This window comes from Anser cygnoides, chromosome 1 (assembly GCF_040182565.1).
Source record: "Anser cygnoides isolate HZ-2024a breed goose chromosome 1, Taihu_goose_T2T_genome, whole genome shotgun sequence".
Classification (NCBI taxonomy): Eukaryota; Metazoa; Chordata; class Aves; order Anseriformes; family Anatidae; genus Anser; species Anser cygnoides.
This window is the reverse complement of record NC_089873.1, coordinates 103,834,423-103,857,547: the sequence shown is the minus strand read 5'-3', so window position 1 is coordinate 103,857,547 and position 23,125 is coordinate 103,834,423. Positions and strand designations below refer to the sequence as shown.

The 23,125-nt window shown below is 39.9% G+C and overlaps 1 protein-coding gene across 5 annotated transcripts; it reads left to right on the top strand.

The window, feature by feature from the left end:
* Positions 1 to 23,125, top strand: PARP11 (poly(ADP-ribose) polymerase family member 11). 5 transcript variants are annotated; one of them, XR_010834861.1, is made up of 10 exons: positions 4 to 155; positions 2,069 to 2,176; positions 2,721 to 2,849; positions 2,945 to 3,065; positions 4,274 to 4,349; positions 5,952 to 6,024; positions 6,115 to 6,245; positions 7,793 to 7,944; positions 8,411 to 9,296; positions 16,259 to 23,125. XR_010834861.1 is itself a non-coding variant. In XM_048052962.2 (9 exons), exons 2-9 carry the CDS (start codon positions 2,114 to 2,116, stop codon positions 8,722 to 8,724), a joined length of 1,059 nt encoding a protein of 352 aa, XP_047908919.2. In that variant the 5' UTR covers positions 4 to 155; positions 2,069 to 2,113; the 3' UTR covers positions 8,725 to 16,193. The 5 variants fall into 5 exon arrangements, 4 of the variants coding, with proteins under 4 accessions (XP_066861336.1, XP_047908919.2, XP_066861340.1 ...); XM_048052962.2 differs by lacking the exon at positions 16,259 to 23,125 and having other exon boundaries at positions 8,411 to 16,193; XM_013199954.3 differs by lacking the exons at positions 4 to 155; positions 16,259 to 23,125 and adding an exon at positions 648 to 850 and having other exon boundaries at positions 8,411 to 16,193.

Below are 23,125 nucleotides of genomic sequence, written 5' to 3'. Positions count from 1 at the left end.
CGCCCGGACGCTGAGCAGTGCCGTGACCCGAGCTGCGGCGCCTGGCTCGCTTCCTCCCCGCCCTCCCCCCCCCCCCCACGCCCCACAACACACACGCTCCTCCCCGTCCTCCAACCAACATGTGGGGAGCGAGCCCGGGGTGGGCGGCGGATGCGGTGAGTGCGCGCGGGAGGGGGACGGGGGAAACGGCCCCTCCGTTCGCCTTGCTGCTGCCTCCGCCCGCCTCCCGGCGCTGCGGGCCGCACGCCGTTTCCCGGGCCGCCCCGCCCCGCCTCGCCCCGCCCCTGGCAGTCGGGGGGGCGACCGTGTTGCTACGTTGGGGAGGAGGAAGTGGCGGCGCAGGCCGCACCATCTTTGGGGGAAGCGTGGAAGGCAGGTTGGGGGGAGGCGGGGTGGTGGTGGGGGTGGCGATAGGGGTGCTGTGGTTGGATTACTACCCCCGCCTCCCGTGCCCTGGAGCTATAAAGGAGTCGTCTCTGGGGGGAGTTGGTAAAGCGGGGTGACTGCAGCAGTGGTCCTCTGTAGTGTAAAGGGGGAAGTGTTGGTATAGCTGTGGAGGATATCATCTGCTCTGTCCTGTGTGTGCTTGTGCTAATGTAATTTTCCCTCTCACTTCCCCTTTCCAGCCCTGAATTATTTCAAGTCTCCTGATCAGGTACCCTGTTTGCTAAGGAAGGGCCAGAGAGTCCTTTAACACTGCTTGTGTTCCCATCAGGGCCCTAGATAACGTTATTTATAGGCAAAACAGCCTTCAGCAATAAAGCACAATCCACCAAATGGAGAGTATAAGAAAGCAACGCATCAGGATGCACCTTAATGCATGCTTATTCAAGCTTAAAATTGCAGCTAGGTAAATGAGACCATGCATTAACAGTAATTAAGAAACAACCACAAGCACATGTAGTCATAGCACAACACACAAATGAGCATTCATTCTCTTTAGAAGGGTGTTTTTGCTGTCAAAAGTAATTGTGTTGGCTTTAAAACGTTCCTGGTCAATATGGGACCATTAAAAACAGTGGTATTAGTGGAAGTTGAGAGGACTTCTGTTAGCAATAGCATTGCTAATAAAATTCTCATTGCTGTGTCTTTAATATTTGACATCCTGTCATCCAGAAAACCCACTGAGTACTTTCTGCTCACTGTGCGTACATTCAGAGTTTTTGGACAAAAAGCTACCTGTTCCTTATAAGTGGTGTGAATATGTTTTTAAATCCATCAGTAAATTGAATAATTTTCTTCAAGCATTTTGGCTTTGTATCACTTTTGAGAACAGCTCTTTTGTTGTTTTTTTGGCTTTGGGTCGTTCTTCCATACTACCATACATACCATCCTGGAATCTACCTGTTTACCTTAGATTTCGTGGCTTACTGTAGCTTCAAAAGCTATGGGTATAACTGTCTCATTGATAAATTATTCTGGAGGTTGTGTAGCTCCCAAAGGCATACAGATGTGTTGATAGGGCATAGATGGATATGCCTTCTCTGTTTGTAACTTGTTTGAAAGCCATTACTGATTTGAATGATCAGATTCAAAGCCCTGAACTAGCATTGGCATGGAGTTGTGGTGTCTGGCCATTTTGGCAGAAACATGAGGAAACTAAAGTTTACTAAAAAAGCCTGAATTGCTTTCCTCTTAGCTGTTAAAAAAAAAAAAAAAGTGTAGGCTACTGTATGTCAGCCTGTAGGAGAGAACATGGTCAAATACTAATGTAAGCAGAAGAATCAAGTTGAAGGTAGAAGTTTATCATCAAAAGATCTTGGTCAGTTGTGCTTTAACACCAAGTGAATACAGGCTCTATGATTTTGTATTGGTGTGAAGAATGGAAGAGGTGTTGGTAGATGCCCTCTGTAATAGAGGACATTTTGCTTACTCTTGAAAAATATTTTTGTCATGCAGCTGATGTACCTGTAGTATAATTTTGCTGGAACTTGAGGCAGCTATCTATGTAGTTAGTCTTGCAGGCTCTCATTTCTACTAAAGTACGTTTGCCCTCAAATTCTGTATTTTAGAGATGTTGTATAGGTCTATCACCAATTCTCCTTTTTTTCCATTTATGTCTTTATAGCCTTCTAGAGCTTTTGATGATAAGGGATCGTTCCTTTTTTGAAATATGGTCTTTAGCTGTTGCCATGAAGAGGTTTCTAAAAAAATAAGGCAGAACAATAGCCCTAGGGTAAGTTTTCTGCTCAACTCCTGTCCCAGTAGTACTGGCCAGTTGTTACCTACTTCTAGTTTCTCATATATGCCTTCTTCAGGCCTCTCTACCTTTTTGTGGGTTGAAGTGTCCAGGAAACAACTGAAACATCTAGGAGATTAAGTGAACTCTATTTGACTTATTTGTGCTAAGTGTTCTGCTTCTTGGAAGAAAAAGTTTAGTTTAGGAAATTGTTGGGAAGAGTGCCTGTCATGATTAAGCAGTTAGATAAGATGAATTGCTAACCCTTTTTGGGAGGAGGTCATGCCTCTTTCTCTGAAAAATTACCCCGTGCCCCCTTAGCATTTTTGCTGTTTGGTGGGGAGGTGCCATGTTAGGCAATATCATAGAATCATAGACTTGCTTGGGTTGCATATATGTAGTAGAGTCAAGTACTTTAAGAGTTTTCAAGATTTTATTGTTGAAAAAGAAAGAACAATCCCAGACAGCTCCTAAAGGTGTTCAGGCATAGCAAGGTCTGGGAAAAGTCTTTTTCATGATACTATGTATGTCAATGTTTCAGGAAGTGCTTCAAAGAACATCTGAAGAACTCTTTCGAAAGATGGAAAGTTCAGTTGAAGAGATGGATACCTCTGATACCCAGTGGGGCTGGTTTTATTTGGCTGAGTGTGGTAAATGGCATATGTTTCAGGTAACTACATAAGAAGTTATATTAGTTATGATTTCTGTATGTCAAACTACCTATTGTTGAATTTGTCTAAATGTGCTTTTTCATTTATTTTGAAGACTGATTCAAACAGTCATTGCTCAGTTAGCAGTGAAGATATTGAAAGAAGCTTCAGAACAAATCCACATGGTTCTCTTTCTTTTACTACTGCAAAATTTAACTACGTGCTAGATTTTTCAGGTATGTATCTTCATTGAGTAAATTTAAATAACAGAGGTGTCAGATAGATGAGTTCATTTGTTAATTGAGGAAATAATTGTCCTCATCTCTACTGCACTTGTGATAGGAAGTGTCTTTATGGGAAAGTACACAGGCATTTTTAGAGGTCCCTGCCTTGTTACATTTTCTAGTGTAGTTCACAAATAAAGTAGAACATTGTGTTTACTAGGAGTCAGTGGTGTTACTATTGATTACCTTATTGGGACTGTGAAATTTGAACTTTTTTTTAACACACAACAGAGCTTGTAGGCTTGAAAAACCTCTCCCATTTAGAGGAATAATAAACAATGATATGAAGGAAGCTTTCTGCAAAATATTTGTAATAAAGTGATTTTTTAATGTGGCATGTATTTTAAGTCAATTCTGTTGTTGAAATAACAAGGAGATAGCCAAAAGGATCTTATAGTAGGCTGTAGTAGATCTTACTAATGTCATGTTTGTAAAGTACAGAAAATTACTGAATTCTAATATATATATCTAATTATTGTGTTCTTTATTTAAAAATGTGTTCTAATGACTTTTTTAGCTTTTTCATCAGTACATTATTTATCTTCTGAATAAGTTCTGAAACAGCTGTGTGCTTAGATAGAAGCCTCTTCCAAATCAAAGAAAATAACAGTATTTCAAATACGGATAGAAGGGAGTGGGTAAAACAGTGATGTACTTGGAATAAAGTAGCATGTAACAGTACAAGGAGTTTGATGTTTATTTATGTTGAAATGTCTGTTAAAGAAAAAAAAGTTTCACATCTGGAATAAAAGCAACATTAAATGCAAATGTTAAATGACATTTTCTATTGTACTGTTTGTAGATCATGAAATTTTGCATTAAGAACAATCTTAAGTCATCCTAGTAGTGTTAAAGTCAGTCTAACTTTTGCCATTGATTTAATGGGTCTGAATAGTGGCTGTTAGAACAGTGTTCTAACAATAAACATTTGGCTTGTATAGTATTTGCAAGTTTTGTCAACTCATAAATGGCAGAGATTCTGAGGCCAGTATTTCGAGTTTATCTAAAATGCATATTTGTTAATTGCTGAAATAGGAATTCCTGTCAAGCAACTTTTGGTGTAGTAGTGTTATTTAAAAAATAAATAAATAAATAAATGCTTTATATGCATTCCCTATGAATCCCAGAAACATTCATCCTAACTCTTGTTTTATTCTCAGTGATGAAACAAACCAACCTAACTACCCTTAAACAACGTCCAATAAAGCGAGCTCCCTTTTCTATCAGTGCTTTCAGGTAAGGAAATAAAGTGAAGCCTCCTTATTTTGATTTTAGTCCAGATTTTTCTAAGTAAAATTAAAGAAAAATGTTTTATATGTATTGTTTATATTTATTTACTTTTTGCATCAGTGTGAGAGGCGGACTAAAGTGGGAGAGCAAGTCAAGTGAAAAATTTTAGAGGGAGAGTAACAATTTTTTTTTAAATTTCTTTTATATATATGTATTTTTTTTTTTTTTTTTTTTTAGAAAGTAAGGAACTTGTAGTAGGAGAGGCAAGGCATACTGAATACTGATATCATTTGGCAAGATTCTTAAATCTGTATCACACTTTAGCTACTGGAGGCACTTGCTGTCGAATGTACCTGTTGCTGTTGAATGTACCCGTTGAATCAGAATTGCTGATTAGAGAACTGGAGAAACAGCAGCAAAAAGTGGAGTAGCTTGGTCCATTGTAACATGACTTCATAAATTATTTAGAAGGAATATTGTAACAGTAAAAAGTTATATTTTCTTGCCTACATGTTTTAATCATTTACTCTAAAATGTTTTGAAATGACCAGAAATTGCATCCTAATGACAAGATTTTTTAATGAATCTAATTGCTTTAGATTGCAAGTTTCTTACTTTTTGATCAGTGATTGGATGTAAAGCTCTGGTGATGTAAATCTGATATTCAATAAATGGTAAATATGCAGTGATACTATTGCAGATAAAATTGACTATCTGGATTGTGGGTTATTTTTTTCCGAAACAGTACTTAGAAATAACTTTAATTCTGAATGTTGTCTCATTATTCTTTCAAAAAGAAAATTGGCATTTATAGTAAGAAATGTTCTTAGCAAACTTTTTAAACTGACATTCAGGAGAGGGCTGTTTTTTTTTTTTGAAGTATCAGCTGTTTTTCAGTGGATGTTCCCAGAAGTGTACATCCAATAATGAGGCGATTCTGTTTCACTTTTTGTTTATTGAATAATTGCATCCAATACTTTATCAAAATATTCTTTTTTCACATGCTGACACCATTCTTTAGTTTCTGATTGCTTCCTTTTGTCCCTGTTTTTGGGCTTAAAAGATACTACATATGTGGTGTACTTGCCTAAAATACATTTTTATTGATGTTGTGAGACCAAATTCAACCAAACTTTTCAAGTGTGTATTTCTACCATGATGATTTTAAATACTTCAAATGAGGGCTTGATTTTCAGAGGTTTGGACTAGTTTTATTTCCTGATTCGTTGGAACATTTGGGCTGTATGTGCACTCTCACATTTCTAAATCAGTGTTGCTCTCCAGATGTTGCAGACCTTTATGATCGTTTCTTTTGATTTAAATTTCTATCTTTTATTGGATAGATGGTGTAATAAAATTGTTCATTACCATGGTTTGTTTATAATAAGCTAAAGCAGAATTTGAATACGAAGTAAGACCTTTGTGTTTGACCTTACTTGTTGACAACAGGCTTTGTTTGAATTAAAACCCTAAGTAATTTTGTGTAAGGTTTTTTTTTTTTTTTTTTGCTTACTGTATTGTTTGAAGCAGGAGATTGACTGGAGGAAGAAAATAACTCTTTTCCTTGATGTGATGTGTTTTTATCTTTTTTTGTTTGGTTGTTTGAAGCGTCATTTGTGACAATGAAGCTATCCCTGTTCCTTCACACTGGGAGAATGTAAATCCTGAGGAGCCATATCAGGTAAGAGTTGGTATACAAGTTGGACAAAACCACATGATAATGAAATAATACTTCATATTGAAAATGTACTAACCTCTTTTTTTTCCCCAGCTTATTCCTTTGCAAAAGAAAACAAATGAATATATTGAAGTTTCTGGTCTCTTTGGAAAAACAATGGATAGCCACCGAATTAAAAGGATTAAGAGAATACAAAATCTAGACTTGTGGGAGTTTTTTTGCAGGTGAGATTATTTTTAAAGCCAACAGGTTTACAGTTGTTAACAGAGCAAATCTTGAAGGCTTTCAGTAGGAAAATGTTTAGCTGCTTTTATTGTTATTTAATTAAAATGTGTTAGTTTTAACAATTTTTTCTTCATTTGCTCATCTGTCATTCTTCTGCGTGTGTTCTGTTTTCAAGACTCTTAACTTCTACAGGTGCAGAACTGTAATACTTGTTTAAATGCATTAGATATAAATGTAGCACAGATGAAACATGCATTGAAAGATGCTGGAATTTATCTTAAAGTATTGTTCTAATCCAAGAAGTTGCATATAAATTGATATGTAATATCTTGCTGTCACAGTTGTTTGTGAAGTATACATTACTTTTGAACAGTAAAACAAAATAAACATATCTTTCTAAATACTAATAGCTAAATACTGCAAGGTTTTCAATCCTGTGAAATGTATTTATTTATAAATCCAGAATAATTGAAATATAGCGCCATTAATACAATGAAGAATCTTCGAATCTTCGCTGCCTGTCTCTTTCCCTGGACTTGGTTGATAGAACTGACTGAATTCTCCAAACTGTAGTCCCTGAGAATGCTTCCCCAGTTCAAGTCTGTACTACAGACTTGAAGCAGATTTATAAGCAGATTACTTAATTTGATAAACCTAAATATGTGCCTTCTCTTGCACCAGGCACTGTGGTTTTTATGGGAAGAAAATTCAGGTACATAAGCAAGGACAAAGCTATGATATACTTCAGCTTATCCTTGTCTGGACAGTCAAGGGATCATAGCTATAAACAGCTTAGTGATTTAGATGTGGCTCCACAGTCCAGTTCTTCAGGGATCTTAGGAAAATGCAGTTGATAGAAAGTCGCTTGAAAAAAGGTTGATGAAAAATACATTTGTTCTTTAATTGTAGGTGTTATATGGCTTTCTGCCCATAAATCTGTAATACAGGTTCACCTGTAGTATAAAAGTTTAGTGTTTTTTTTCCACCAAAATTCTAGAATGATAGAACACAAGACGTAGCTCTTTAGAAAGTATATGAACCATAAATTCAAAAAACCATGATCATGTTGAAGAAAGTCTACCTGAACACTAAGGTAATTTTATTTTTAAGGTTTTTGCTATTTTACCAGGATAATTACTCTTAATAATCTACTAACATTGCTATCCCTCCAACCATACTATTTAAGCAGATGAAGAGAACGAAAAACACAAAATAGGAGAACAGCGCTTTTTATTTTCAAAATGTATGTTCAGGAAATGACTGTATTGAAACTAACGTCACGTGAACAAAGTTGATAAAATTTTTTAAATACCTTTTTTCCTAAACGTAGATTACTTCTGAAAATAGTCTACAACATACAGATGTGCAATATCTAAATATGTACCTAAACAATTCTGATCTCTTTTAAAAGCTGTAATCATCTAGACACTTGCAAAAGTGGAATTTATGAAATGTTTTAGGTCTGTTCTCCCTGCAGTGTTTTCAGCGTAGAAACTTGATTTGTTTGTGTGAATGTTTGTAATACTGTATTGTGTGTTCTCTTTAGGAAAAAAGCTCAACTGAAGAAGAAAAGAGGTGTCCCAACTATTAACGAGCAGATGTTATTTCATGGCACCAGTAATGAATTTGTAGAAGCAATATGTATTCATAATTTTGACTGGAGAATAAATGGGATACATGCTGCTGTATATGGAAAAGGTAAGTGTTTTTGTCACACACAGCAGTTTGGCGATCCAAACAGTTAGTTCAACGTTGTTACATGTTCCCTATAGAATGTTCTTTGCACTCTTTGTTTTTCTGGGAGCTGTTTAATGTAGCTTTGCTTTTACATCAAGTATAATTAAGAAAGTTAGGATACAATAAAGAACGTAATCGGTGCAAGTGGCTGTTAGGGCTGGGGTGGGGGACAGATGAACAGCAAAGCAATGTTGGTTACAAGGTCAGTGTCCCTATTAAAAAAGTTCACACTAAATATTTGTTCATGTTACTGTAGTTTTAACAATTTAGGGAAAAAAGTGATTGCTGCTGAACATAAATGGACAGACATCTTTCATTATTCTGATACCTATATCCATGCATTACCTGAATCAGTTAAGTTGTCACAATAAGAATGTCATCAGATAATTATTTTTTCTTTTTTTTTTTTTTTTTTTTAATTTTCAAGGGACCTATTTTGCAAGAGATGCATCATATTCCAGTCGTTTCTGCAAAGAGGACATGAATCATGGAAATACCTTTCAGATTCATGGTGTGAATCTGCAGCCTCATCCACATAGACCAGATAAAGTCATGTTTCTTGCTCGCGTATTGACTGGTGACTATATTAATGGTGATTCAAAATACATGAGACCTCCTTCAAAAGATGGAAGTTTTGTGAACTTGTATGACAGCTGTGTGGATAATACCTGGAACCCAAAGATCTTTGTTATCTTTGATGCCAACCAAATCTACCCTGAGTACTTAATAGAATTTTGTTAAGTCCGAAAGGTGCTGAACTGAATATTTGTTTGTCTTCTTGATACTTTTGTTCCTTTTTCAAAGACGACAATATAAAAACATGAAGTGTAAAAGGAGGGAGGTGAAAGAAAAGCTAGCATATGTTTATGGAGGAGGGAAGCTATTGAAAGTTTGAGAGGTTGTCCACCTGTTAAGATCTGTGAAACAAACTTTACTAATGCCTTTTTCAGATGTAGCAACTACTACAAATCTGAAAGTGCTTAGTGAGCCTTAGATACATTGTGCATTGGTAAGTTTTCAAAGACAAGATTTATGTATAAAAATATATTACAAGTATTTATTCATGTGGTAGAACTATGTTTCCTATACAGTATGTATATGATGAAACTAACCTTTTATAAAGATCGTCTGTAGAACTTAAAGCAAAACTCAGGTGACTTTTCCTATGTGTATGTATGTCTGTGTTCTGTAGTACACATTGCTTTGCATTTGGAGGTCTCTTGGTTTGAATTCTAAACCTGCAAAAGAAATCCATCTGGAGACAACAGATAAAGGACCTACAGTTCACCAAAGCTGCTATGTTTGACTTGAAGGTAAGCTTCAACTATATACTTGCTAGATTATAGAATTGCACTACAATTTCAACTTTTAGTTTTAGGTTGGATATTAGGAAAAATTTCTTCACTGTAGGGGTTTTGAAGCATTGGAACAGGCTGCCCAGGGAAGTAGCTGAGTCATCAACCCTGGAGGTATTTAGAAGATGTGTAGATGTGGTGCTAAGAGACATGGTTTAGTGGTAGGCTTTGCAGTGCTAGGTTAATTGTTGGACTTGATCTCAGAGGTCTCTTCTAGCCTAAATGATTCTATGATCTCTGATCACAGTTGAAATCTCTAAGTCCTACTGTTCCAAGCATGATTCACATTTGATTCACTAATATGGTAGCTATGCCAAGGGCACACTGTTTCCCACATTGTGCGAAATAGCAAATCGTGGGGAGCTTCTGCATTACTGACTCCTTTTTATTCTTAACCAGTAGTCTACAGAACACACATTTCGTGAAACTAACAAATACACATGCTGTTACTTTGATTTGTTCTTTTATTTCATCAGAGGTCTCAACTGACCTTTCTAGCTAAGGAAACTGAATGGGTTTTTAATGTCTCATGGACACAAAATATTATCAACTGTACTGATCTTAGTATCTTTTCTAATAGTTTGTATTCTGTTCTCTTGTTTACTACTTAAAGAAATTGAATTGCTGAATCTTAATCTCACTATATCACTGCACAATTGTAGTTTTCAGCTCTTCTTTTAATGTACTGTTCTCTTCCTTGTGATCTTTTTGCTGATGAATCTTGATACTGCACATATCCACAAAGCAGCCATCTTCTTGCTGGCAAGGAGAGAGATAATTAGTGCAAGCAAAGTCCAGAATGGTAATGGTAACCAATACAAAAAATAGTTGGACTTAATAAAAAGGACAGAGGAAAAGGAAGAAAGGAGAATAATTTTTGGATTAAGGAACATTAAAGAAATGAAAAGGGGTTTGGTCAGATTATGGGGAACAAAAGCTGCTGTGTTCAATTACTATTGTGTGTTCTTTTATGTGCCTTAAACTGAGGTAAAATTTTCTTATTAAATTATTTTTGTGGCAGAATGTTTTCATGTGGGCATAACATTTTAATTTGAGCTGATCTTATTTCTATATCATATTGGGCTTCCCCTTCCAGTTTTGCTTTTTAGAATGGATGTGTACTCAGTTATGCTGAATTGCCTCATTTCATCCAAGGCAGTTTAGGCGTTGATCTTCATTCCAGTTCATTTACAGAGGCAGTTTGTGCAAACTTTTAAGTTAAAATCTGCAAAACGAAAAGAATTTAGCTTTTTTGTATAGAAGCTGTCCCAGTACCAAGTGCCTTGTACACTCACATCTAACCTAGATGTGAGATGCGTAATATACTAACTATATTTAATGACTTAAATTCCAGAGTACATTGGATGCTAGTTTAGCTGGTGGTTTGAGGACAGGGCTGATCCATCTTAAACTGTCATCAGCAAACAAGATCCTAGCGGAAAGGCTAAAGTGACCTTATGCAGTCTGCACAGGTAGAGATTATTACTTTCAGGAAGAAGATTTGTCAGTAATTAGTGTGCTTTTAATTGGCTACCTATACAGACTACATCTGATAAACATGCGTTAGTCTTAAAATTCCTTTGATTGGTATGTTGATCAGTGCTGTAATTGTAATGGTTGTTAGGTACTGTCCAAAATAGCATACTCACCAAAATCAGGTCTATTCCAGTTTCCAGTTTTACCCTGCTGGGCAGCTCAACTCAACCACAACTGTTCTCTGACTCCCCCTCCCCATCCTCAAAGGAAAAGGGGGAGGAAATAAGATGGAAAGGGCTCAAGGGTGGAGATAAGGACAGGGACATCACTCAACAATTACTGTCATGAGCAAAACAGACTCAGCGTAGGGATATTAATATAATTTATCACTAGCAGACTAGTACAGTAAGAAACTAAAAGCAGACTGAAAACACCCGCTGTCTCATCCACCCTCTTATAAATTCTTCCCCAAGTGGCGTAGGGAACAGGGAATGGTGGTTGTGGTCAGTCCGTAAAACTTTGTCTCTGCCACTCTTTCATGGTCACTCTCTGCCCCTGCTCCAATGTCGGGTCCCTCCCATGTGATGTAGTCCTTTGCAAACTGATCCTACGTTGGTTTCCCACAGACAGCAGCTCTTCAAGAACTGCCCCTATATGGGTCTGTACCACAAGGTCCATCTGTCAGGAGCATACTGCTCCTGCATGGGTCCCCCACAGATGGCAGCTCTCCCCAGACCCCCTGCTCCTGCGTGGTCTCTTCTCCACAAGCTACAGGTCCATCCTGTAGTCTGCTCCAGAGAGGACTCTATAGGCTGCAGCCTCCTGCAGGCCCAGTCCACCTGCTCCACCATGGGCTCCTCCATGGGCTGCAGCATGGAGGTCTGCTCTGCCACAGTACACCATGGGCTGCAGGGGTACAGCCTGCTCCACCATGGGCCTCTCTACAGGCCACAGGGGAACTTCTGCTCTAGCACCTGGAGCACCTCTTTCACCTCCTTCTTCACTCACCTTGGTATCTGCAGGGCTGTTTCTCACTCCTCTCTCCCAGCTGCTACTGTGCAACAGTTTTTTTCTGTTTCTTAAATATACTCTCACAGATGCACAACTAACATCGCTTATTGGCTTGGCTCCGGCCAGTGAGTCCCTTTTGGAGCTGTCTGAATCTGGCTTTTATCTAGCATGGGGCAGCTTCTGGACTCTTCTCACAGAGGCCACCCCTGCAGCCCCCTTGCTACCAAGCCCTTGCCACATAAACCCAATACATCCATTATACTCTTCTACTGTTAGAAGACACCAAAAAATTGTGGGAACTGAGGGAGACTTTGTAAAGTGTTTTGTGTTTCCTCCATGCTTCTCTTGCCTTTTTTGCAGTGTCACAACCCTGGAGAGTTAGTGATGGAATTTAGAGAGAGGCATGATCTCTGAGCAGCCAAAATAATATTTTTGTTGCTTGATTGTATTTCTTTTGTCTTTGTTTAACAAAGACAGAATCCACTGACATTGCTCATGAATTCACTGATTTGATTTCTATCATTTATAGGGTAGAAAAGTTTGTCAGCAAGCTACATTAGAGGTGAATGCTTTTTGTGAAAAACACAATTCATAGCAAATAGCTTGGTCACAGGGGGTGGTATCCTTGTGCATTTTTTGCTTTTTCTAGGCTTAGTTCTGGAGAATGATACTCAAACCTTTCCAAATAAAATGAATATAGGGCAAGAGAGAATGAAATTCATGGCCAGTGCAAGGTGATGACAAGAAAGAAAACCACTGACTCTAAATTAAGAAGCAGTGCTAAAGGATGTTGTGTGGCTACCTCTCCTAGCCTCTCCAGCCAAGGACTCCCTCCTCCCTGGCTGCTGGAGCTCATCCCAGGAACCTGGGGTCTCTGTCCAGATTTAGGGCTGTAACTGATGATTTTTCCTTTGTAGGTTCAGCCAGTAGTGAAGCCAAGTATGTATGCCACAGGCCCACACAGCGTACTGCCAGAAAGTAGTGCCTTCATTAGCACCTACACGTAGGACTTGCCTAAAACAAAAGCTGGTAGGGATGCTAGAAGGGTGTTAATGCAGCCATTATATATTTAGGTTCGCAAGCACACACACATTAATAGATCCCTTGAGTACTGGCGCAATCCTTCTGTCTGTCTGGCACCCCTGCTTGGATCCTGGGCCCTGTTACCTGTCCCCTGGATCTCCTACTTGCCAACTGGTCCAGCTTGATGCTTACTGAAAAAGCGCAGCACTCACACACTCATCCCACAGGTGCCACTCACTCATGTCCCTCCTGAATACCAGCATGTGCCCTTGCCCACTTGATACTCTGGCCTGGACCTGAGGCACCCCTACTCACCAGCTCATCTAGCTTGAAGTTTGCTAGTGTATACATACACATGACCTATGTACACCAGATTTTATGAAGATACAGATGCTTGGCCTACCCTCAGCAGCTGGTACCAAGCACGTGGGCTGTGACATGTGACCCTGCACCAGGCACCAGTGCTGAGCCCCTCATTCACCCCAGTCCTCCGAAGCAGCCAGTTTTGGGGGCACACACTGTTGTTGCACCAGTGGCTGAAAGTTAAAGACCTTCACTCACTCCGATAGCTGATGCTAAGACTGCCACTCGCTCTAGTAGCTGGCACCACAGGCTGGGTGTGCTTAGATCCTCAGTCTGACTCCAGTAGCCGGCACCTAGTCCACTCCACTCCAGTAGCTGGCAGTCTGGGTTCAAAGTCTGTAGGACCCTTCCTAGATCCAGAGAGCTATGGTCCCTCCAACTACTGAGGCTAGGACACTCAGTCACTCCAGTAGCTGGCACCAGCGACCAGATATGCCCACTCTCCCAATCCAGTAGCTGGAGACACACACGTACAGGTCTTGCCGGTAGCTGGCACTTAGCCCTTGTGGCATGCATACACATGGGATAGAAGGTGAGATTGCGCACAGGGATAGTTAAGGAAAGGTTTAATAAGAAGATATAATGAGATTGGACTGTCTGCAGCAATCAAGTGCAGGGCTCAGCCAGACAAACATACTGACCATCTCTGTTTTACACATGACCAGCCACTTTTGTACCTTTTTTTGTCTAAACCCGCTCTGTTCCTTCATCTTACCAGCGCCACAGTCCATGCTGATCTTCCTGGAAGCAGCACCTGTAGTTTCTTAATCAATTTACGTGACTAGTGAGATTTCTTTCTTGTCATTGTCTCCATGTTTGTTTTGTTAGGTCTGTGTCTCTGTATACTTTGTTTCCAGTTTTCTCATTTTCCCTTAGTTTTCCAACTGACAGGATCCCTGTTCAGGTAACCTGACTGGGATAAGCAGTCTCACACTCTCATGTGCCAGTTAGTGCAACTGACCAGATTTGTTTTCATCGCGGCCTCCCTTACTGTGTCAGTCAGGTTTGGTCCCTGTATGTTTTTTTGTTTATGGCTTCCTCCCTTTCTTACTATCCCTTGTTACATTGGAAAAGTCTTTGATCAGATATCCTTAAAGGTGCAAACACTGCTTCCATGTATTCTTACAGATTATTGTTTAAAGAACCCACTTGAATGTGTAGGTATAGGAGAGCATTTGCTGTGCAGTGAAATAAGAAAGAATTTGCAGTGTAATGAAGAGAGTGTGTACAGTATAGGAAAAGGACTATCTGATGCAACATTCAAACAAAATATGTCTGCTGATGCAGACATTAATCAATTCCATAGAATACTATAAAATGAGTTTCTCTTCCTGGTGTGCTTTGAGTTGTTATGAGTTTGATATTGTCATATTAAGTACAGTAAACCAGCTGGTCCTGGCATTTTGCAGACTTGTTATCACATTTAAAGTTTTCTTTCACACCTACTACATTTAGAGTCTTTTGTGGAAGAGATTGTAACTGGCTAGACGAAGAACTCCACTCCTAGAAACGACTGCCTAAAGTTATGCCCTTTTCAGCTATTGACTTTGTTAACTGGAAATATCATTAAATTCTGGTTTTATACTTTAGCTGCATTGGGATGCTTTTGAGGTCTTTTTGTTTCAGTATTTTCTTTTTAGAAGAGTGTAATTTGTAGATAGAAAGGGATGAAAGAACAATCAGAGGAGGGCCACGAAGTTGATCAGAGGGCTGGAGCACCTCTCCTATGAAGAAAAGCTGAGAGAGCTGGGGATGTTCAGCCTGGAGAAGAGGAGGCTCCGGGGAGACCTCATTGAGGCTTTTCAATACTTGAAGGGGTCTTAAAAAAAAAAAAAAGATAAAGATTCTTTACACAGGTAGATAATGTTAGGACAAGGGGGAATAAACAAAAAGTAGATAGATTTAGATCTAGATAGATTTGGATCATTAGGAGGAAATTCTTCACTGTAAGGGTAGTGGCGCACTGGAACAGCTTGCCAAGAGAAGTTGTGGATGCCCCATCCCTGGAGGTGTTCAAGACCAGGTTGGATGGGGCCTTGGTCAACCTGATCTAGTGAGTGACATTCCTGCCTATGGCAGGGGGGTTGGAGTTAGATGATCTTTAAGGTCCCTTCCAACCTGAGACATTCTATGATCGATAAGAAAACAGAAATCTGACAATATTTCAGCATTTAGGAAAACTGCTTAGTCCATGGGCTGAAAGGGTGCCAGTCAGAAGGCAGAGAATGGAAATTACATTGTTTCTTGTTAGAAACCAAGAAGGTTTAGACAATTTCCTGTTTCAGTCTGCTAGCCAATAAGTAACAAAATTTTACTTAAAGGGAATGAAATCATATTGACACTAAAAGGAACAACCCTATACGTTTCTTTTCTTTTCTCAGGTTGTCCTCAGATTTGTTTTTCTTCCTTTTGACTAATAAAGAAATCTAATATGTAAACAAATTATAGGTGGTGATTACCTTACCCATGTCCTGGTTTCATGAACAATATAAGGCAACAGAAGGCCTTAGCCTGCTCGCATCTCTCTGTTCCCCATGCTCTGTTTGCATTCATTTAGTCATAAAGTGAACTAGATGAAACACCTGAATATTTGTTTAAAACTAATTTGGCATGGGAAAGATGGTTCAGCTTAGTTATAGTGCCATTCAGTTCTCTTTTCTGGTCTATCACACTAATGCATAAATAAAGTAATGCTCAAATATAGACATCTACTTTTGACAAAACACAGAGGTGAATGGGAGCAGAAGGTCAAGAAAAAAATGTGGCATGAACGAGAGATGTGTGGCTTTGGAAGTAGATTCAATATATGGTGCACTGCATGTGACACAATGTCAGCTTTAATGAAAAACTGTCCCCTCAAACTTTGTCAGAAGGCCATCAGGCTAAAGCAGGAAGACTTGAAGGGCTACAGCTGTACTCATCTGATGACAATGACTGTTGTTGTAGTCACAGTAGTTTTTTTTTTTTGTTTTTTAATTTAAAGATTTAGTCCTTAGAAGGATTACATAATTACAGTTTTAGGTAATTATATATGTTTTAATATATAGAATCCCTCCATCCAGAGGGACTGCAACAAGCTGGAGAAATGGGCTGACAGGAACCTCTTGAAGCTCAACAATGAGAAGTGCAAATTCCTGTGCCTGGAGAAAAACAACCCCAGGCACCTGTACATGCTGGGGGCTGCCTGGCTGGACATCAGGATGGCTGAAAAGGACCTGTGGATCCTGCTGAACTCCAAATTGAACATGAGCCAGCAATGTGCCTTTAGAGCAGCAAATAAGGCTAATGATATCCTGAGCTGCACTAGAAAAAGTATCATCGGCAGTTCAAGAGAGGTGATCCTTCCCCTCTGTTCAGCACTGGTGAGGCCATACCTGGAGTACTGTGTCAAGTTCTGGGCTCCACAGTACAAGAGAGGCATGGACAAACTGGTAAGAGTCCAAAGAGGGGACACAAAGATGATTATAGAACTGGAGCATCTCTCCTATGAGAAAAGACTAAGAGAGTTAGGACTGTTTAGCCTAGAGAAGAAAAGGCTTAGGAGGATCTTTTCAATGTCTATAAACAGCTGGAAAGAGGCTGCAAAGAGAGCAGAGCCAGGCTCTGTTCGGTGGTGTCCAGTGCCAGGATAAGAGGCAATGGGCGCAAACTGAAAGATAGGAGGTTCTGTCTGGACATCAGGAAACACTTTTTTAATGTGTGGAAGACTGAGCAATGGAAGAGGTTGCCCAGAGAGGTTGTGGAGTCACCTTCCTTGGAGATCTTCCGAAACCATCTGGACTTGGTTCTGGGCAACCAACTCTCAGTGGCCTTGCTTTAGGAGTGGGTTTGGACTAGATAACCTCCAGAGGTTCCTTCCAACCTCAAACATTCTGTGAAAAAGCCAACTTTGACCACATTAGTAGCCTTGTATAGGGCTTAAGGTATAGGAGTTGGAGCAGTAGTTATAAAAAGCATTTGTGCTTCAAGCTAATTATTCACCTTTCTATGCCTCACTTCCCCATTTCATCCCTTCTTGTATGTTCATAACACATATGGAGTGCAGCTTGCAGCTGAGCTTGGCTAGCACCTCCAAATGCCCATTATAATAAACTGAGGTAGGTTACACACCCAGTGGTGACCAAGCAGCTAGTACATGTAAGTGTTTTTTCAGTCAGTATCTAGCTTTTGGAAGCTGAGAGTTGTCCTAGAAAGTAATTCTGCCTGAGAAAGGTTGGTGAAAATTAGGCTTTCAAGGGATGATTGTGCTATAAACCAGTGGGATTACTTTTTAAAGTTTTTTTTCATGAAATGGCTGGCTGACCCAAATACTTGCATCATACGTGTTGTGTTAACAAAACTATTAAGAATACTGTATCTCTGTCAAAAAACATCAAGTAACTGTTGGATGTGTATGAGAGTGACTTAAGTAGCAGCTCCAGACTGATTCTTTTTATGTTTTTGATTTTTTTTTTTAGTATAAGGAATATGACCCAAAGCTATGGGATAAGACAGGGACAAGAAAAGAAAAATCTGCAAAAAAATATAAATGTAAGAAAAATGGTTATGTAAGTGAAATGGTGCATTTGTCTATATGTATACAGGAGCTGGGAGATGAAAGCAAGAATAGGAGAGAATGTAAAAATATTACTGCTTTACATCTGTCAGTTACAAATCTTAAACTCAGTTTTCATGCTGATCATCTTCTTGAATGTTCAGCAACCTTATGTATTCCCAGTGGGACAGAGCATGGGATGGAGAGTCCGTTAAATTTTCATCTCTCTTGTCACTTTGTGATAAGGGTGGACTTACAGAACTGGTATGTAAATGATACAGAGCCAGAAATGAAAGACATCCCATTCGGTATAGTATCTCTTCTAAGGACTGTTGTGAGAAGTGTGGGGAGGGGATAGCAAAGTATTGCTGTCACTGGTCAACTATACTGAGCTGCTATAAGCATGACTGGCTTCTCACAGGGCCAGCATGCCTCCTAGAATATCCCCAAACCAGTGATATTGCATACATCTTGTCTTTGTATCTCTTGCTATGACAAGTGTGTGAAATCAGTATTACTATACTTAACTGAACACTCCAGTGCGACAGGAGAAAAAAAATGTTCTTTATTATAGTAATATATGAGAAGAAAATGTTACTCTAAATCTTTCTGTTCTATGAAGCATGGACAGCTGTTGTGTTCATATACTACTTATTGCAATAGATCTCATTTTTTCTTGGCATTTAGCTAGTATGGTGGAATGACTGATCTCACAATATGATCTTTCTCTGTCTCTTTGCATAAAACAGGTTTATATCAAACATTCTACATAAGAGTTAGTTCCTACAAGTTTTCCTCTGATGCATAAAGTCCTTCACTGAACAGTATTCTACACTGTTTATGAAATGTGCATTATGGAAGACAATATTCATTTAAATTTAACCTTGTTAAAAGCTTTGGGTGGAAGAGATGTGACTAAAATAGAGCTTTTAGCTATTAGTGCACTTCAGCAGTTCCTGGGATGGAATCTATAGAACACTTCTTCAAAGATTGCCAGGTTGTGGATAAAAATACACAATTTACCTCCTCTGTATAACTGCAGGGGTATTTGTTTAGTTAGTATATAATTAACGGTGGATATCAGCCAGGATATTTTTTCTTTGGGAAAGTAGGTCAAGATCCTTAATGGCAGTATGTTTTTAAGTCTGGTTGTTTATGGTTCAGCAAACTGGAGTCTTGAGTATAATTAAAGCAGTATCATGGGGATACTTCACAGACTTGGAGAGAATTTCATCTTCTGTACAGGTGGCTCCAGCTATTGCCAGCTACTGGAGCAAGTAGGGGTCCTAGTATCAGTAGCTGGAGGGGCTGTAGCTGCCTGGATCTGAAAGGGATCCTACAAACTCTGAGCCCAGGGCACCAACTGCTGGGGAGACCAGTGTGAACAAACCAAGTGCCAGCTACTGGAGTCAGACTTGGGGTGCAGTAGTCCCTGGCCTGTGGTGCCAGCTACTGGAGCGAGTGGGGTCTTCTACTCCCAGCCATGGGGTTGGAGTGGTATATTTTCCCAAACCAGCTTCTGAGGGGGGACCGGAGTGAGTGAGGCGGGTGAGGGCTCTGCACCATCAGCTGGAGCAGGGCCATGGCTTGCAGTCTGTGTGCCTGTTGCCAGCTGCTCAAGGGACTGAGTGGCTGTATCATCCCCAGACCTATTGTGTATGTCTGTTCAATAGCAAACTTTAAGCTGGACTAGCTGGCAAGTAGCAGGAGCCTCAGATCCAGGCAGGGGCTCCATGCTGGTGCGCCCAAGGGGCCTGTGAATGTGGTATGCCTGAGGGACGAGTGTGTGAGTGCATGTGAACTTCAAGCTGGACTAGCTGGTGAATAGGTGGGTAAGGGGCCCAGTATCCTGGCAGGGATGCTAGGTGGACCTCTGTGGGCTGCACTGGTACTCGAGGATCTGAGTGGGGGGTGCTAGACAAACAGAGAGGCCATGCCTGGTACTCAGAGGATCTGTGAATATGCTGTGTGCATGTCTTCAACAGTGAACTTGTATCTCTACCAGCTGGAGAGGAAAAAGGCTGTCTATGTCTGTTTTATGTCAGTCCTGTGTGTAACTGCTGTTGAAGGCAGTCCTTCACTGGGGCAGCCTGTGTGACCAGTCATGTCAGTGTCCTCTCTCTCTGTCTGTATGTCTGTCTGTCTGTCTCTCTCTGTCTGTGTGTTTCTAGGATACTTGCTCAGTTTTGCTACTGGCTAAACCAGCAAAAGGGAAAGTGGCAGCTGCAACCCCCAGCCTGGGCTGGGGGATGTCCCCAGGCATTGGTCTGGGCCCCAGCAGCCCAACAGGAGCAGTCTTGGGCCAGAGCAGATGGTAGAGGCAGCCACATGCTTATTGCTCTCTACCTCACTTAACATAAAAAAATCCACATGAAGAGCTGATTTGAAGGTCCCCCTGGGACTGTTGTGGTTTTTGATATTTCAGAAGTGGGCTTGCTTTGTCCTGAGGGAAAGGGACTGTTAGACAGACTTGAGAATGCACAAAGACTGTACTTCCAGTGTTAAAGCAGAAGAAATATGTCACTGTAGATTAGATAGCTAATATGGTTTGCTTTGAAAGCCACATAAGGTAGAATATACTGAACTACAATGGGTGATGAATAATGAGAGGAGAATATTGGATACTGTCTCCTCAGGGACACAAAAATAACTAATGTAGATCTTTCGTCTTCTTTTGGACTGCTGATTTTCAAGCTTTTCAACGTGTTAATTCACACTTTATTACTGAGTTGATATTGCCTTACTGGAAGAAGTGCCAGTTTATGCAACAGCTTTGATTACAAACAATAAAATGTACCAATGCTGAGCTATCTATGATTTAAGAAAAACATTTCTAATGCAAGTTATATGGAAAGAAATATTTATAAGTTCTTTTATTTTTATACATTTATGCTCAAGAATGGTCCATCCCAGAGCCCAAAAATTCAAGCAAAAGTGGCAGCAAGCCTGCAGGGATGAATGAAGAGCTGACTAAACTCCAACATAAAAAGGAAACATACATGAGGTAGAAGCATGGTCAGGTGACCAGGGAGGAATAAAGAGACACTGTCTTGACTATGCACATGTAGGTTTAGGAAAGCAAAAACCAACCAGGTATTGAATCTGGCAAGACATGCAAAAAATGGGCATCTACAAAGAACAATAACAAAGATTAGGGAAACTGTGAACCCTTTTGCTGAATGTGCCAGGGGAACTGGTGACAAAGGGCACAGAAAAGGCTTAAGTACTCAATGCTTTGTTATTGGTAAGATCTGCCATAAGGATTCCCAAGCCCCTGAGGCAAGTGGCAAAGTTTGGTGCAGTGAAGACTTACTCTCAGTAGAGTAGGATAGGGTTAGGAAACATTTAAACAAACTGGATATAAACAAGATTTTGGAACCTGATGGGATATATCCGTGAGAGGTGAGGGAGCTAGCTAATGTCATAGCTAAGTGACTCACAATCAGGAGCAATATTGCCAGCAGGTTGAGGAAGGTCATTCTTCCCCTCCACCTCAGTGCTGGTGAGATCACATTTGGAGTGATGTGTTGAGTTCTAGGGTTCACAGTAAAAGAGAGACTTATAGAGTGAATCCAGCAAACAGTCACTAAAATGATTAAGGGACTGAAACATCTGACATATAACAAAAGTCTGAGAGAGCTAGGACTATTTAGCCTCAAGAACAGAAAGCTGGGGGGATTGTGGGGGATAATGTTATCAATGTGCATAAATACGTGGTTGCAAGGTAATAAATACAAAGCAAGACTCCTCAGTACTGCCCAGTGAAAGGACAAGAGGCAACAGACGCATATTGAAATACAGGAAATTCCATCTAAACATAAGGAAAAGCTTTTTTACTGTGAGAACAGTCAAACAACAGAACAGGTTGCTCAGAGAGGTTTTAGAGTCTCCATCCTTGGAGATTTTCAAAACCCAATTGCACAAGGCCTTGAGCAATCTGTTCTAGCTGACCTTGCTTTGAGCAGTAGGTTGAAACAGATGACAGACAGATCCGTTCTATGATTAAATTTTTGAAAAAAATTTTTGAAAAAGTTTTACTTTATTTATATATATTGGAGATTTATTTATTTATTTATATAGCACAATCGAATTTATACTAGTGCAGATCACAATAGCATAAAGTCAAACATGTATTTCCTTTATTTTGGCAAGTGAGATGACTCAAGAGCAGGTCAAGCTAGAAGACCTGTAGTTTCCTACCTGTCAGTTACTATGATTTGTTTTATAGTCAATCTGTAAATTTCTTGCATTGTGTTTATGATTCCAATTTCGGCAACCAATTTGAATATTACTATCAAGTTGCCCCAGGGTGGTGCAATTAAAGGCTGTATCAGTGTGGAAAGATCAAATAGGCCTGTTAATGACAGCATAAATGTAGAAGAAAACTACTCCTTGCAACTGAACAGTATGATGGCTCTCCAGACTGAAATAAAAACCCATCACCACAAATAAACTGTGAAGTGCAGTTTGTTTTATTTCAAGGGTGGGGGTTTTATTTTTATATTGCTCTTGACATTTCCTGACTTAAAGCTGCAAGCAGTCTTCTGCCTAGCACCTGCTGCTGTTTGTAGTTCTGGCATTTGCATAACCCAGTGATTGAGACTGTCATCCAGTTTCTAACTCATTTTACTTTAAGCATAGACTCAGAAGGATCCCAGATCTGGATAATGTGTTTTGCACCCTGGGACTTTTCAAAAGATCTTAGTATTGTTTTAGTCCTTAAAGAAAATCAAATGAGTGTGTACCTAGACTTCAGTGAGGACAATTTTGGACTTGTACAAATGGTGGAATAGTTTAAAGCATTCTGCTTACTACCGTAATTTTAAGCCTATGCTAAGAAGCCTATACCGGGATCCACCCAAGGGTGCTGAGGTTGCTGGCAGATGTGATTGTAGGGCCACTATTTGCTGGGAAGACAACACATCCCAGAACAAGCAGTCCAGGAGATTACTGCAGAACATTGCGGATAATTTCTTGACACAGGTGGTAGGTGAGCCAACAAGGAGAGGGGCGCTGCTGGACCTGGTACTAACAAGCAGATATGCTCTAGTTGGAAACATGAAGGTTAATATAGTATTTTTTGTGATCTGTGATTTGTTATTAGCAATAGTAGTACCGTTGCTACTTGGCCACTGTGAAACAGTCATTCCTTCTGATAGTTTCCTTGTTGGGGTGCTGGAATAAAGTTTAATGGTTTTTAGTTAGACTTTCCAGTGCAAGTGGAATTTTGTCCAATATCCTGCCATACTTATTTTCTCAGATTACTATACCAAGAAATCAGAGAGTTAGAGGTACTGAATTACTGAGAGAATATTATTGCTGCTTCTTGCGCCCTGCCCTTCTTAATTCTCCACATAAGCAGAACTTCCAGGCTCCCAGC

Bases quoted from the DNA above. Each gene is read 5' to 3' on its own strand.
- PARP11 (XM_048052962.2), top strand. From the start codon at position 2,114: ATGGTCTTTAGCTGTTGCCATGAAGAGGTTTCTAAAAAAATAAGGCAG. The intron at 6,025-6,114 runs GTAAGAGTTGGT...TTTTTTCCCCAG, and splicing joins ATCCTGAGGAGCCATATCAG to CTTATTCCTTTGCAAAAGAA. The intron at 7,945-8,410 runs GTAAGTGTTTTT...TTAATTTTCAAG, and splicing joins TGCTGCTGTATATGGAAAAG to GGACCTATTTTGCAAGAGAT.